The sequence below is a fragment of the Aplysia californica genome, unplaced genomic scaffold, assembly GCF_000002075.1.
Source record: "Aplysia californica isolate F4 #8 unplaced genomic scaffold, AplCal3.0 scaffold01263, whole genome shotgun sequence".
NCBI classification, from domain to species: Eukaryota; Metazoa; Mollusca; class Gastropoda; order Aplysiida; family Aplysiidae; genus Aplysia; species Aplysia californica.
Window position 1 is genome coordinate 11,068 of NW_004798533.1, and position 17,240 is coordinate 28,307.

Genomic DNA, 17,240 nt, shown 5'->3' on the forward strand with positions numbered 1-17,240 from the left:
GTCAGATGTTAGAGGGCGCCACTGTGCAGTAGATCCTACTTTCGTTCTTTCCCTCTAATATTATCTCCTGTCTATCTGTGTTTATTTTTCCCTGCACTTAATTAATTACCACATTATTTGTGTCGATGTGCTCCTCTTTACTTTACTCATACAATTGGTGGTGGGTTCGACAGTCTAGTGGTTAGGATACGGACTTGCAATTGTGAGAAGGCAGGTTCGGGGGTTCGAGGCTGGAGTGAGAGCTCGGTCCGGCGTTTGTCCTTGGGAAAGGCACTTTACACAGGTTTTCTTATTTGGCTCGGTCCCATCGGAGATGGACGTTAATTTCGGAGGTCTTGCCTCTTAAATAACCTAGTAAAGTATTGCAAGGGGCGTCAAATCAACACAATTTCGCACACGTAAGGTATAGACCTCGCAGTTGTAGTGTACGTCTCTACGTAAGACTAAGCAAATCAGTCTCCTTTCTGCAACAAGCAAATAAATGCATGTCTTTATTAAGATGGTTCGCTTTGCAGACAAAGAAACCGAGTTCGATTCCAGGTAAATGAAGTCCTTGTCTCAGACGAATTCTTCAACAGAAACAATTCATAGACCGAAAAGAAGTAGGATCTGCCAATGGCGCCCCCCCCCCCCCCACCTCCCAAATAAGCTCGGCTCGGAAAGACGATGCATACAGCAAACTGCATCCACCACCATGACAATGTGACAGGGTGTCCACCCCAGACCACGTAAAGTCCCATCTTTAGCTCGTACGTCCAGTTTCCAGACAATAAGGCGCTGGACTTTTTCTTTACAGTTTGAAGACTTCATCCCATTGAGAGGCACGTAATTGAATTGGTTTTAGCCTTAGCGTGTTAGTAAAGAACGCCATGGTTTTAGCCCATTCTCAACTCTGTAAGGCCATTTCAGTGGCAGGACCTCCGACTTTAACGCCATCTCTTGATATACCCAATCAAGTGGGCGAAGAGCATGGAAACCTCACCAGAAAACCCAAGCTCAAGAACACCCCATTTGGGAATTCAAACCAGAGCCATCCGCACCAGTCCAGTATGATATCAACCGAGTTAACGGCACGCCCTTTGGCTAGTGCACGCTCTGTCTTTGACTTTGAATAGTTCCAACTCGCTACCCATGAATTATAAAGATAAATCTGCTCAATACCAAGTTTTGAGAAATTTTACATAAAAATTCTCGAGTTTCAGATATGCCAAGCTTTTGCGAAAGCAATTCTTTGAACATCTTGATGATGACTCCGAATTCTTTACGATTTTGCTAAAGCAGATAAAACATTTGGTGTCTGACCTCATGGTTTTTAGCAACTCAAAACGGCCAAAAATGTCAGACAGAACTTTGTAATTCTGGGGTATCGTGCAGTGTCCAAGTTTTAAGGAAAGTTACAACACGCAACTCCTCTCTCTCTCTCTCTCTCTCACACATACACACACAATGTTAACCACTCCAAGGCATTGATCACTTTGTTGTATTATGTTTAATAGCGAGTAATGAATAATCATGTCCAATGCAACACAGGAATTGAAACAATCAAATGAAGAAAACATAAAGATGAAGAAAAACAAATAAACAAAACAAAAATATTTTTCTAAAAATAGGATGTGATGATGATTGAAAAGGGAGGATGGAGGAGGGGGTGGGGGGTGGAGAAACCCAACCAGTGTGGCGTTTCTGATAAGGATGAGAACAACTCCAGGGCCAAGATGAACCAAAGCCTTTGTATTGTGTCTTAGTCTTAGCAAAGAGCAGAAAAAGCCAATTTAACCAAGGCCTTTGTATTGCGTCTTAGTCTTAGCAAAGAGCAAGAAAAGCCAATCTACAGGACAAACTAGGGACTGTGAGGAGGATTTTCATGTTGTTTGTGTTAGAGTAAAGAGTAAAGAAAAGCACATCGACACAATAGTGGTCATTTAGTGCGAGTGCCAGGACAGAAGAAGACGGTCAGGCTGACAGTCAGAAATAACAGAGGGAAAGACTAGAAAAATCTGAACAGGTCAGTGGCGCCCCCCTAGCCATTTGGAGGACAAAGGAGGAGGAGGAGGAGGATTATTGGTGTAAGTTTTGACGTTTTGTATGCTTAAATGTCAAGAAGAATGGAGGAGGAAGAGGAGAATAGTGCTATCATTAAAGTATTTGTCAAGAAAAACCCCCCAACAATCCAGAACAATAATTAAGAAGAAAAATAATTAAAATTATGACACACACTGATGATGACAAATCACACGTTTGTTTTTACGACAACACAAAGATGAGAGAGATGCAGCAACGACAACGACGATGACTTCTGGGAAACGGGGGGGCGAAAAACCCACACAACCCAACCCAGTTGTTGGCGATTTGTCTTTTCTGAAGGCACTCAAGAAGATTAGGAGAGAGAAATCTGGGTGTGAGGTAGCCAATGATGAGACAAAGCCAGGCAGTTCAGCACAGAGACCGCTCCACACTACAATCTTAATATTGTGTGTAGCAATAAGATAAAATAAGTCACACATGTCACATTTTGGCAATATAACACTATAGGCAGTATCAAAGTGAAGATATGTCCAAGCCTTAAAAGTGGGTGAAAACAACATAAATCCAGCTGCTTTGGTTGTAGAACCATAGCCATTTTTTTCCGGGGGGGGGGGGGGGGGGGGGGGAGGGCGCGCGAGACAAGATGTGTGTCATCAGAAACACAGCTTTGAGAAAATCAATTTTTGTGTCCAATATCTTGAATCGGTTTAAAGCGACATGTGACCCATTTTGTCTCATTGCAACACTTACTGTAAAGCTTACTACTACTGGAGGAGCTCCAGTCTTGAGCGAAGAAAGAATTTTTAAAAAAAGGTTTTGTTTAAACATCAGGGTACACGTACATTTCTTGTCCTGTGGCCATACAACAATGCTGACAAATATGTGTGTGGAAAAAAAAATGCACGACTTATCATCAAACCTAACAACATACAGCACAGCAGAAAAAGAGTAGACCAAACCACAAGGGTACCATATTCTTTTCTCATACAGACATACAAATCTAGACAGTAGCCCATTGTAAGCTGAGAAATGGAAGGACAGAAATGTTGTAATATGAATTATTTCTTTGTACTTGACATTATGTGAAAAGCCACCTTGTGATGATAGAACACAATCTCTGTGACACAGACCAGCCATGAGAAAGATTTGATGAGAGAGCAGTTACCTGAGAGACCTCCACACTGACATATCATTTCAACATTTTCAAGTTACAACCACAACACATCCATGGTGACGGCCCCCAATAGGAAATCTCCACACTTTTCCCAAACCTGATCTTTTTACCAAGCTGTAAAGTAGGGTCAATTACATCATCTCAAATAAATGGTGTAAAAATTCAAATAGAATAAGAAATCATGAAACATCCAAATGACATTTTGAGTTAAAACGGTCTTCGACAGTTTTAATTTCATAGCTTCTCTCGCCTTTCCAGTAAAATTAGGCTCCTAGGGAGATGGCCCAACTGTGCCCGACACCATCGATATTCTTACACCACAAAAACACACACACACATGATAGACACATTGCAGCACAGAAACAAACAACTTGCTAAGGAAAACAAAAACGACAAACAAAAACGTGTCACAAATAAATCTGCAGATAATTTAGCATAAAGAACATGACTCTGATACAAAAACTGAATGATATGCCAAGAGATGAACACAAGTGCTGATGCCATCATTAACAAGTCAGTCCCTGATCCCCTTCAGGTTATTGTTAGGTCCGAATAAAAAGAAAAGCACAGCAACACTATTACACAACAATGTAGTGTAGGGGGGAAGGATAGGAGTCAACGTCAACAAGCAAAAAATAACAGAAGGATGGAGAGTAAAGAAGGAAGTCCAACCATTGGCACTATATACCCGCGTTTAGTTCTTGTGGTTGAAATGATAAAGTCAGGAGTGTGTATGGCACCAATGACCTCACACAGGGGCAATGAAGCGAGGGAAGAAGGATAGTCATTTAGTGTTAGGAAAAAAGACAGAAAGACAAGCAAAAGAGGGAAAGTTTAAGAAGAACAAAGTTAAAAGAAAATGAGGGCGCTAGTCTCCTTTCATGTCTATGTGAGTGGCAAAGGCAACATATCTGAACAGGTGATGTGAAATAAGATCCAAACCAGAAGTAACCACTTCCACATAGGCAGAAAGCAAAGAAAGACACAACTTAGAACCAACAATCTTCTCAATTAGTATTATTTTTATTTAGCAGAGGTTTTACGGCGCTCGCAACTGCTCTCTATCAGTAATTAAACAAAGACAAAATTAAAACCATTGAAAACTAATCCTCGTTATAGCCAAAATTTTCTCCTCTGTTTGAAGTGCAAGATGCCTCAAATAAAAATTACAACCCCCCCCCCCCTTCCTCTGTCTTCATAACACCCAGAAATCCACTTTTTTCTTCCAGTAAGTCCAAATGGGGTTGGACACTTTTCATGCTACTGATTTTATCTGTTGTATTCTCACTGACACAATTAAGGTTATTTAAAGAGGCGGACTGCTTTGACACTAAAAGAGAGGAAAACAGAATTCCAAAAGGCAAACCATCATCACATGTGGGACAGCAGACAGCCTAACCATTACTCCATAGATGCCAGTCCTTGCAGACTTTATCATTTAATTTAATGAAAATCATTGGATAAAATGGATGAACACGAGGTCATAATTAAACGATATACTCACACTGTATGTTGGGTGGTATCCAATTCAGAAAGCCAAACTGAGACAATTGAAACCAACACTGAGAATTCCAGAGGCATTACTGCATCAAAACTTGGAGTGACAGTGCAACCACAGCTTAGCTCAGTAATGACTACAAGTACTACAAGCCTGACTCCCAAACTAATAATCTAGTTGAAATAAGTTTTATTCCCTACATCTAGCCATTCTAGCATTTAGGAAACTTCTAGACAAACACCAAAGATTTCTCTTCATTCTGAATAATAAAACAATGTGCACCAATAAAATGTTAACGTCAAAGATTCCTGAGATCTAGGAGGGGGGGAACATACAAGAAGAACAAGAATTTTTTAAAAACCTACATACACAGCAGCTAATGGACCCTTTCACTTTTTAAGTGATGATTATGAGTAAACAGCAGCACATCAACACACTGATGGTCACTTAGCGTACGGAAAGAATAAGACAGACACACACAAAGAAAAGTTGAGAAGTTTTAAAAAGCAAAGAGGTTAGACCTAATAGTGGTACCCTCCAACCCTCCATTAACTAACTAATGGACCCTCGCACTTTTAAAGTGATGTGAAGTACACTGAACGCATTTTATCAGGGCATATATTTGTGCAATCTAATCAGTCAGAGCTGGCCAGGAGACATATCTAAGCTACAAACAGTTCAGGAACACAGATTGGGGGAAGGAGGAAACAATGACGACGATTAAGACTGCATTGGAAAAAAAAAACCTCCAGCAGATAAACTTGTTTTTAAATAAAGAAGGCAACAGCATCTAGTCAAAGGACATCACATAACATGCTGACAGAAACACTGTGGATTTTCACACCATCAGGGTGGGTGCTGTGTTGTGATATGAGCGACAGTGTCTCATTAGTGTTGTCAATGTCTGGAGGTCAAATCAAGGTCGCTTAAAATCTTTTTTTTCTTCTCAAATGTCTGTGGTTATCTGACAAATGGTGTTGATAGAGACACTGAACAAGGCACAGTGAACCTGCTGCTGGCTCAATCAATTCAGAGAGAGCCAAAGTGAAATAGTGCAGATCTAGTGCAGTAACAACTAGTTCTGACACTCACTCTTGGAAGCTAGAAAAATGAAAAAGAAAATAAAGCATCTAAAACCCTGGACAACTCAACGAATGTATCAAAACTTTACTTCTCCATTCTACTTACTCTTTCCATTTGACCATTTATCCATTCCCCCCCCCCCCCCCCCCCCCCCAAAGTCTCAACTACCGTGCTACTTTTTACTGTGCCACACAGAAAGTTCTGGAGAGTTGGAGAATGTTAGCAAGATAATTAAAAGAGAACTGATTTCTACAATGAGGTTCAATGCAGAAATGCCCTGACAGTTCAACTCTGAAACCCCAAAAACTATGCGATCAATATTTTGGACAAGAAATGTAGGAAACTTAGCAATAGAAAGAAAGACAATTAGGTTTACAAAAGAAAGAAAACATTTCAGGTACACACAAACTGAGGGTGTGGATAAGTATATCCGATGTCACTGTCAGACTGTTGATCCAAGGTAAAAATTTCTACAGACAGAACGAAATCAAATGTACAGAGTAATCTCCATAACCCTGAAAACAATACAATTTTGCCTAGTTAAAGAAAATAGGCTAAAACAGCACCCCCCTATATTTTTTCCCAATATAAAAAAAACCCCAACAAACACTTAAGTTATAAAAAACTGATTTGCTTTATATTAAGTGAGACTTACATGTAATGAAATTTGAAATGTGATCAGAAACAACATAATTTTGACTGCTTAGTGTAAGACTCAACCATAAGCCATTATATTGAACACTGACGTATGACAGGAATCTTACACTGAGCAGTCCAATAGCTTTTCAGCAAACAAGCTATTTTAATAATTTTAGAGTGCGGCTCTTAACTTCCTCTGCTTTTTCGGACAAATTCACAATCCCTTATTTCTGAAAAAAAAAAAAAAAAAATTAAAAATAAGTAGATGGAATGCCAGGCACATTACCGCTCTTGAGTGAACTGGAAAGTCGACAAATAAAAGAAGAGAGAGCAACTTGGGCTAAAACAAACTTTTCAAAAAGAACTATTTGATTTCTGCCTTCCGCAACTCAGGAAATAATTGAGAATATGAGAACAAAGAGATGAGCAAAGCCTTCCATTAGAATTCATCTATGATACATATCACAAGCCCTATATAGTCCAGTATGAAGTGTTGAGAAGACACTTTGTGGGTGGCAACAACAATGAAGAAATGCCACAAACAACTGGTGACGGTCAGTATTACACATTTTTTTTACATTTGATAAAAACTGAAAGCCATGAAAACAGAAAACAGCATCCTCAGGCTTCATCATCTTTCCCCTGTATCACCCGTGAACTGGCATTTAGAAACACAGTAAAAACCTGAAGTGAACAACAACAACAACAACAAAACTTTTTACAGAGCTTACTCATCATTCAGACTGTTTTTATTTATAATACATGTCAGCAATTCGCAAGACTGTCATTTCTGTCCAGAGTGAGGAGAAGCAAACGTCTTTGAAGCAATATGTACAGATTCCTGCATTATTTGTAAGCACAGCTGTGGTCCTGCTTGTAAAGCAACTTCCTCAAGACACGGCACATGACAGAGGGAGCAAATGTTGTCCATGGTGACATTCATTGGTGGGGGATGACTTTAAACAACCAAACTCAAAAGACAAAACAACCATTGAAGCAAAATGAGCTGATGGAAGCGTTTTCCACATGACAGACTCTTGATGAACACAATATGTACGTACTTATGGAGACTACATGAATGTACAAAGCACAGCATTTTTCAAACAAAAATGCACTGAATGCACCGGTTCCAATAACCACAGAAGTAATACACAAAAAGACTATTTGTACAACATGATACAGTAATGCATTTGTGCACAACCACACAATTCTATTAATAAAGTAACTTTAAGGGGGAAAATAAAAATGCAAGGTCATCATCCATCAAACATTTTGAAAGCAATCACATCATGTATTATATTATCAAAATGCAAAACGACAGGGCGGGGCTTACAACAGCCCATAAAATGGAAAAAAAACGAAAACAAAAACCTCCGCAGTTGTTGAATCCTAGACACACTATGATGAATGGTTCCAGCCATAGTGTTAACAAATACGCACTCATAACAGACTCATCAATTCAATGAAAATGATTTCCTGATTAGGCCACAGATGTTATGGAGCTGAGACTTAATTGAAAACTTAAATATCCAGTAAGAGTAAATTCTTTCAATCCTATAAAACCACACTCAATCAAGTCAATAACACAATACTGAGGAACAGCAGCATGTGTGCGAGAAAACGGAAAAATAACTTTCAAAACAATCTTTTGGATAAAGAAAATACTAAAGAGACCAAAAAGCATACTCTAATGATAACATACTACTATAATAACAAACCACCATACATTTGACTTCCCTTTGATTTAAATTGGAAATGTTTTCATAAATGAAGTAACTCCTACTTAGATTGCTAGTAGAAACTTTTTCATTAATCTATTTATAACCATCCTGATTTTATCTTTAAAGAAAACAGGGGTTCCCACTTGTGTGGTAAAACAAAACCTTATCAATTAAAAATAAAGTTCCCAGGGGTAAAAAAAAAAACCCTACCTCATCTTTCCTCCTTCAAAGGACATATAAGGCTTTAATATTACTGCAGATGAATTAATTTAATTGTTACTTTTATACAATTAGAGGACTCTATCTTTTCTCCACCCCCCCCCCTTTTAAGTTATGTAACAATCGAACAATATTGTTGTCAGTAAATACAAACGCTGCACTGATCAGGCTCCACGATAAAATCTCTAAACCTCTGAACCATCAAAGGATGGAATAATCTAAACTTAGTCATGAAACTAAATTTTGTACCGTTATGCCATCAAGTATACACTCACGTGAATCACTGAACACACTGTTTTGACAACAGCAGGCTAAAACTGCTTCAGTCTCACAATCAACATCCTCCCTGGAGAATTTTTCTTCTACAATTACTCTTATTACAAAGAGACAAGCAGACCAAAACAGGTTTTCATTTCAAAAATTGATAAAGTAGTCCGACTTTGCAAACAGTACTCTTTCAAAAATATTTAAAATGAACTGGATATGATTAACAGAAGAAATAAACAAACAGGAATATATAAAAATATATCAAAATGCCCCCATAAAGCCTTGCCTTTCACTACAAGAGAAAAAACCATGAAGATGAAGGAAGTAATAACTTCAAACAAGGTAAACTTTCTTTCATTATAATAAATGTGTCCCTGATAGAGATATAGTACTAATCATTATGCTTTCTCACTTATTTCAACCGGAATCTACTAATTATGCTTCGGAAAAAAAACAACCAAACCAATAAGCAATCACACTAGCCCTGAAGTGTACTAGTAAAATAGGACTTTACGGCTTTCATGTAGATGGTGTGAGTCAATTGAGGAAATCTTTGTCAGCTTCATTATTTGTCTGGGATGTATCCTTTAAAACAGCTCCCGTTAGCACTGACAGGGTGGGTCAAGCAGCCTACACCTTCCTAAATACTCTGAAATAGTCTTGATGGGGGAATACCACATTTACAATCATTGTACACGGTCCTTAAAAACCCCCAAGAGATCAGCTCTTCTCAATCAGCCTACTCAGACATTATTAAATGCTCAGACAAAACAGGAATAGTACAAACTTCCAATTTTCTTCACGTTTCATTAGCTAACATGTAACAAGTTCTACTTTGCAGCATGTACTTAGAATGTCTTTAACCAGAAGGAAGATTCTCTCGAGCAAGACAACTTGGAGAAAAAAGATATTCTACCGACTCGAGACAGAATTATGCAATTTTGGGGGCAATTAGGTCAACAAACCACAGCCATACCCACGTACCATCCCTGTAAGTTCAGTCTGACTATTCTGCTAATCAAAGTACTATTATCTCTTTTATATGCTGTGCAAGCCTACGACACAGATAAAGGATACTGGCCACATGCACAACATGTAGCATGCAACGTCACAACCAAACTCTAGAGATGAATTTGTAGTTTGCAGTGAAAATACACTCATTGACTTCCTTTTCTTGAATTGAATTTTGCTTATTTTTTGCCTGGCTCATGTCCAATATGTAGGAAAGAATGGAAGAATTTAAAATCGATCAGTCAACAGCAGTGCAGGAGGCCTAGCCTTATACAAACTGTATATAAACAATCGGTAACATTCTTTGACTCAACACTCATGCGCACACATGCGTATTTCACCCTTTTTTTTCCCAAGGCTGCCCTTCCCCACTACACATTTAGTCAAAAAGATAACAGCAGCATACGCCCCTCCCACACCATAATATATAGTCACCAACATAGACAAACCATACCCCCCCTCCCCACACAAAAATTGACACATGAAACTGAAGAGAAAATAAATAACAAATATGGTGAAACCAGCAAGAGATACCAGATGATCCAAGACATGGAAATGTAGAGAGTGAGAACAACAGAAGTGAGCAACAACCGGGTCATGTAGTGATCATGATCAAATTCACATCGAGCTTCTTAATCTTACTTGTTAGAACATCCAAGTAAAATAGTAAAACATTATCGTCATAACAGCATTGTCAATACAATCAGACTGAGTGCCCTCCTTCAGCAATTTGATCAGTAAAATTTTTTCAGCACATAAAACTTTCTCCAGTATGAAGTTCACTGACCAATGTTTATTGTAAACAATATTTACAATTGCTTATAAATGCACAAGGGTTGTACTTTACACTTGCCCATTCTTCACACACACACACATGCGTGCTACACATCATAAATGCCAACTACTACAAATCTTCAAACAAATTAAAAGAGACCAACAACAAACCAGCAGCAATTTTTACAATTACAGCAATATTTACCCCGTAAAACAAATTATCTTAGAAAGCAAAATCAACTTTCCAGAAGCTCGTTAAAACAAAAGTTGATGCAGTTACAATTGACAACAGCTTGCACTTCATGCTTAAATTTTTAATTTTTAACTCCCTGTAATCATCACAGATGCAAACCACATGACTTTGTCTGATCTACTTTAAACAAAGTATAGTATTTTATAAAAGTGAGAAGAACTGCTGAATTTGTTTACAGCAGAAAATACACTACAGAATCTCTGGGGCTCCATCTTTGTTATAATTATGCAAGTTTTTCAGGTTCATAAATTAATATGCTTTTTTTTCTAAAAAAAGGAAACCCAAGAAGCACCCATAAAAGAAATGTTATATTGTAATTGTTCTCACCACTTCAAAATCAATGACAGTAAAATATCGAGACCTCGAGTGATAGAACGAAGTTCAGTTCCAGCCTAAGCAGACATTAGTTAGATGATGTACAGTTTAAAAAGACACTGATCATACATATGGCTCTCACAGTATCATACTGCACAGCACAAGCTTCAATTGAACCGGGATGGGAGCTTTAGCAGAAAGTGGTGACTTAAAAAGCAGGGCGCTCAGTTCCACCTATCCATCAAACACATCCAGAAAAACCAAGCAAAATACAGACTTGGGCTAGCAGGCAAGCATGATGTGGTACAAAAGTTGCAACAAGGCCTCACACCAGGTTCTAGAAAAGGAAGCAATAGATCATGTAAGGAGGTTCACTACAAAAAATATAAAACCACAAAATGTTGCTTCAGTTCTCTACATGACATGGGGATCACAACTATGCCCATCATTATTTTCTGTGAAACTTATGACACTGAGGAACCTTTGAGAAGGAAAATGACAACGACCAATCACCCGTTGACTGTACTGACCGTTGCTGTGTGCTTCACTTCACTACTATCATCACTATGTCCTCTTTTTTTACAAGAATAATACATCCTGCTGGACACACTGAATGATGCCAGAGCTGAGGTCATTGAAACACTGCTGCACAATTGTTATATTATATCTGAGACGAACTCGATGACTTTGAATAAAATTGAAAGAATGATCCATGGACATAGTTGACCCTCTGGTATCCAAGTAAACCACTATGAGTGCTACTGCATTCATGAGGTGATGAAATAATCAAACTTTACTTTCTCTTTTCCAACATGGCATTTCTGACCAGTTTTTCTAAAATAAGAAAACAGCAATATTTGAAAAGTTCACTGTCTTGTCACTGTTATAGTAGTAAGTGCAACTTCTCAAGGGGAAGTTGGCACACAAAGCTATTGCTATTTCAGCACAACGCTATACTTTATGGCACAGTAACCACGAGGCAGTTCATAGCTCCTTGTCATTAACAACACAGTCCTCTATCAGACAGCTTGACCAGTGGAGCTTTGTTAAGTCTTGGCAAGTTGATCCTTCATATCATTACAAACTAAGTATTCTTTACCTGAGAAAGTTCGAGATAAGAAGCACTAAAAACTAGAAGATATTTCCTCTAGATCTGTAGAAAAACTGACAAATATGTCCACTAATCCAAAGTGACATAAATTGCTAAACACCACATCAATTTGCCTTATCTCATGGTCTCCATTCAGTCTGAGGTCAAGTTTTATACAATATTTTACATAATTTTGAGTAAGAATCTGAGAAAGTGAACACAGAACTAGGGTAAACACGAAATCGCCATCACTATTTCAGCCACATAAGCAGAGTGACTCACTGTGACTACATATATGGATGGCATCATAGTTCCTCTGCAGTTTTGTGACACCATGTCAGCATATTAGATGTAGTGAAAGTTAAAAAAAAAAAAAACGGTTTAGAAACTCGGACACTTAATGTTCAATCTGGGGCATAAAAGCCGCCACACACCCTAGAACTGGAAACTAAGATGGACCTTACTCAATATAACAGGGCCACAGGCTTATGGAATACATCTAGGCAACTCACAGTTTTGACGACTTTAGTCAAGTCATTACTATGGATGACAAATGGTAGCCTGCATGAATCCTCCAAAGCCAACCGCCCAACGGGGAAAAAACCTGAAAGGCAGACGATGTGTTCCAACAACATTCTCGCCCTCAACAAAACCTTTTGAAACTACAAATAAACTTACACCACCTGAAGCTGTACTGCTGAAAGTAGAATGTGGTGGAGCCTCTTCTTATAAGGCAAAACAAAGGAAAACGAGAGCTCTGAAAATCCATACCAATGAACAAACGTTTCCAAAGCAGTAACAACCACATTAATCATCACCCGGCCTAGCAAACGCTTGAAGCCTTAATCAACCTCATCACCTAAGGTCACATACATCAACAACCATCTCACCGTCTGGCGATGTGGCCACCACCATCCCTGACGAGCAAAGATTCCTACAAAACTCACAAGGTGAGGAAAGTACCGCATATGGTCTAATACAGAAGACCACTGACATACTAGTACTCAACAACTCTGTTGAAGGCGTCGATGCAGTGAGGTGATGATGAAACACTATATAAGATAGCGTTCAGCCGTTATATTTTCTTTACTAATAATTCCCTCAGTGTACTACATTTTGTCCTACTGAGGTGGGGGCTGAGTCAAAATTAAAGTCCAAGTTCCCTTCAAGAGACAACTCTTGTTTTATAACCTGATCCATATCATAATCCAACCCTGCTATAAGATCAATATCAATGTCTAAGGGAACTCCGTTGTTATTATTGTTGTTGTTATTATTGTTTGCCATCATGCCGCCACCATCACCACCAGGACTTGAACCGTTCACCATGTGTTGTGGGCCCTCGGCGTAGTTCTCGCTGATACTCCGCAGCTGGTGGTGTGGGCTGAGGCCCAGCATGCCGCTGTTCACATTGCTGGAGGGGGCCGCCAGCGGGGACATGTTGGCCACAGGCGAGAAAGTGGGAGACGGGGTGGAGGCCGTGTGTGACCGGTAGGCCGGCGGGCCGCGGGTGAGAGCCTCCCGCAGTATAGAGGCTTGTGTGGCTTGGAGCAGAGCTTGCTGTTGCTGAAGCGAGGCCGTTGTGATGGGCTGTTGCTGTTGGGGGGACATGAGTCTGTTAGGTGGCTGAGGGGACACCTGGCAGGTGAGGGGCGATAGCGCTGGCTGTCCATTGACCATTGTGGGCTGTGGGCTGAGGTGGGCAAAGACACCAGAACTTGGGCTACCTTGCTGAGATCGGTCCGGAGAGCTGAGCTGTTGCTGCTGCTGCTGCGTATTTATGGAAAGGGTGTTACCAGGGCCCATGCCGACGGGCGATAATCCATCAGGCTCCTGTTTGATGAGGACACCCTCATTGAAGTCTTGAACAGAGTCATTGTACATGTCCGACTGAGAGAACGTGCCTGAGGCGTTGTTGGCCGGGCTAGGCCTACATTGTAGCCGCAGTCCCGGACTGAAGTTCTGCCGGGGGAACTCCAGGCTGTTCAACTGAGGTTGTGCCTGCTGCTGCTGCTTTGGGTAGGGTGGTGGTGCTGGCAGATGAGAGTATTGGTTGTCTAGGCCTTGACGCTCCACGCTCATGAACGTGGAAGGTTGATTGTTGAATTCTCTTGAGGCTCCCGATAAGTAAGGGTCTCTCATACCTGAGACCACCTCCATCTTGATGGAATTGTCTTGAGTGGAAAGTTTCATGCCGTCCACCAAGGAGTCCACTAGATCTGAGTAGCCGTCAGCTGGGTAGAGTGTCGGAGAATTGCTCACCTCCGCACCCCACGGGATGGGAGACATGGGAGGGACCTGGTTGTCATGGAGATCTGGCTCAGCCACTGCGTGTATTGGTGACAGACGACCACAACTACTGGCATTAGAGCTAGCTCTGGGTCGGAAGTCACCAAAACTCATGTCCAGATAGTCCTCACTTCCACCTGGAGACAAAGTGCCATTTTCCATGGCACGAAGCGCTTCCACCTTCTTCCTTACCCGTCCTCTTTTCTTTTCGTAGCTTTTGGTCTCCATACTCCCCGCCCTCCTCCTAGGAGTGCGTCCAGGTTTGGCGTCTGGATTGAGGACCCACCAAGAGCTTTTCCCTGTTCCCTCATTCTGAATGCGCATAAAGCGACTATGTAGAGAAAGGTTGTGACGGATTGAATTCTGGGAACAAAGGAAAGCACAGGATTATCAGGACGCTTTGCATGACGAAGTTTATTATTAAAGACATTTGCATGAAAGTGCAAATTTAATAGGTAAAGAATATAGGCTTGTGAGATAGCCAGTCAGGAAGGCAATAAAAGGAAAAGGCCCAAAAATATTATAAGGATTCACTGCAAAAAGAAAAGGAAAGATGACTTATGCTCAAGATATCTACATTCAAACTGAAACCAGGCTTACTGACCAAAAAATCTAAATAGTGTGGTCCATGCTTTTGCATGTGTTACCTCTCAGCAATTTTTTTTTTTTTGGTGCGTTTTACTTTACGGCGCTCGCAACAGCATAAGGTCATGCATGTGAGCGCACAGGACACATTTAACATTTTAAGTTGGTAGTACATTTTGAATTTCGCCCGAGTGGCGGCCAAAGCCTACGTTTTTATTGATTTTAGACCACCAAGGGATCTTTAATGTGTGTGCAAATTGCACACAGGACCTCCGAGATTTTTCACCCTTCTCCAAGAAGGCTAGGTGTAGACTTTTCTTACCAGAAGACCAGGTGTGCAGCAGAAAAACAGCAGTAGTAAGGGGTGCAGCAGAAAAACAGCAGTAGTAAGAAGGAGCCAAGGAACAGCAGTAGAAAGGCTGCAGAAAGAGTCAGAAACCAGGAAGAGGGGGCAAAGGAGAAGAGTGGATGGGGGCAGAAAGTGGAGACGAAAGCAGACGACAGAACACTGCGCAAAAGAGAAGGTGAAAGGAGAAAATTTAGAGAGGAAAATGTTTCCGTCCAAACCCGGATTCGAACCTGGATCATTTGAAGGAAAGGCGAACACCTTAACCTCTACGCCACGAGAGACCCCCAGAAAGATTTGATCATGTATACCCTACCATTGACAACAAAAAATAAAAAGGTAAAAATTGCGGTAGTGAAAACCTGTATTATCAAACCTGTTTCAGAATTAGAGTTGACATGAAAATAAGGCTAGAACACTCAGACTTAAAAGTACAAATGTCATAATTATGTTATCTGGCTCTCATTAATTTCTTTAATGAATAGCTACAACAACATGGCCTATAAATGCATTATAAACTGAATAAAAATTTGCATTTCTGGATTTTGGAAACAAGCCAACTGTCACTAAAAAGAAAAAGTAATATGGTGTATAAATTTGGAAGTTAATAATAATTCAAAATCACATTTGCTGTAAAATCAAAACAAGATAAGGGAAACGAACGGTGTATCTTATGGCCTGGTTACATGTCATGATAAATTGTACAAAAACTGGACGATCTAGCTATCATACAATAAATCGTTAGGTGTAACTACAAAATTTGTACAATTGGACGATGGCTTGGAGTTGGAGACTCAGTTGAGTAATCAAGCGCTGCTAGATATTTTTCGTGCGAACACGTTCAAATTTGACGCGCTGTGGCATAGAATCACTTTTAAAATTTGCCGCCGCGCAGGATTTAAACTAAATTTAGGTTGCAAAATTTTGAAAATAATTATTGCATCTTATAAATGACTTCATATTCGGAATGAGCGTCTCAAAATAAGCCAAGTAGCTCACAGGGAAGAGACCTTAAGACAATTTTAGCTATTTTATTATTTAATTGATCGTCAGTGAAGTTGTGTATCAAGGTCAATCGGTGCGTTTCACATCGGCAGTCAAGTCAAAGCTTCTACTTCTACACACAACATGGTACATAGTATGGCCACCCTTTTCTAAAGACACTGTTCAGCTATTTATCAAAATGTACAGGGGAGGGGTCTCTCGTTATCTAGAGGTACAGTATTCGCCTTTCATACATTAGGTTCCCAGCTCGAAACCTTCACATAGAGGGCAGTGTCATTCAGTGTAAGTCTTTGATTCTTCCTTATGATCGAGAGAAAGCTATTACGGTAGTAGTTTGTTTCAGTAATTTTCTTTTTACAGACATAAAACATACAACCCTAAGTTGGGAGGAAAAAAACTTCGGGTACAAGCATACTGGAAGGCACCCCCCCCCCCCCCCCCCCAGAAATAATCTAATGACCACCACCAAACAAGGCAATAAAATCACACATAGAATAAATTACAATACTTGCTTTAGACTACAGTATTGTACGATTTAAAAGGAAAAGAAAACATAAGATGCTGCTAAAAATAAAAAGGTGGGGATTAGAGATAAATATTGTGAAAGTTCAGAGCAGAAACGTAAACTCTAACAAAAAAACAAAACCCAGAAATAATCGAATGACCACCACCAAACAAGGCGAAAAGTCAAACATGGAATAAATTACAACATTTGCCTTAGACAACAGCATTGTACGGTTTAAAAGAAGAATTTAAAAAATAAGATGTAGCTAAAAAAAGGTGGGAATTCGATACACATAATCTTTAAAGAAAAAGAACAAAACCTAAATCCTCTTACTTTGAGCTTGAACCTGACTCCTGTCATCCTGTTTGGTAATATAGTGAGTTGGAAAGTGTGAGAGTGGAATAAAACAACGAGACACGACACCTCACACACACACACACA

The 17,240-nt window shown here is 39.8% G+C and overlaps 1 protein-coding gene across 1 annotated transcript in view; it reads right to left on the minus strand.

Moving 5' to 3' along the window:
* Positions 1-1,470: 1,470 nt before the first annotated feature.
* The window catches only part of LOC101847009 (forkhead box protein O), a 22,200-nt gene continuing 6,430 nt past the window's right edge, over positions 1,471-17,240 (minus strand). Inside the window, exon 2 of the mRNA XM_005112403.3 lies at positions 1,471-14,721. Within this exon, the coding sequence (XP_005112460.1) occupies positions 13,171-14,721 (1,551 nt within the window). The 3' untranslated portion in view covers positions 1,471-13,170. The remainder of the gene's footprint in view (positions 14,722-17,240) is intronic.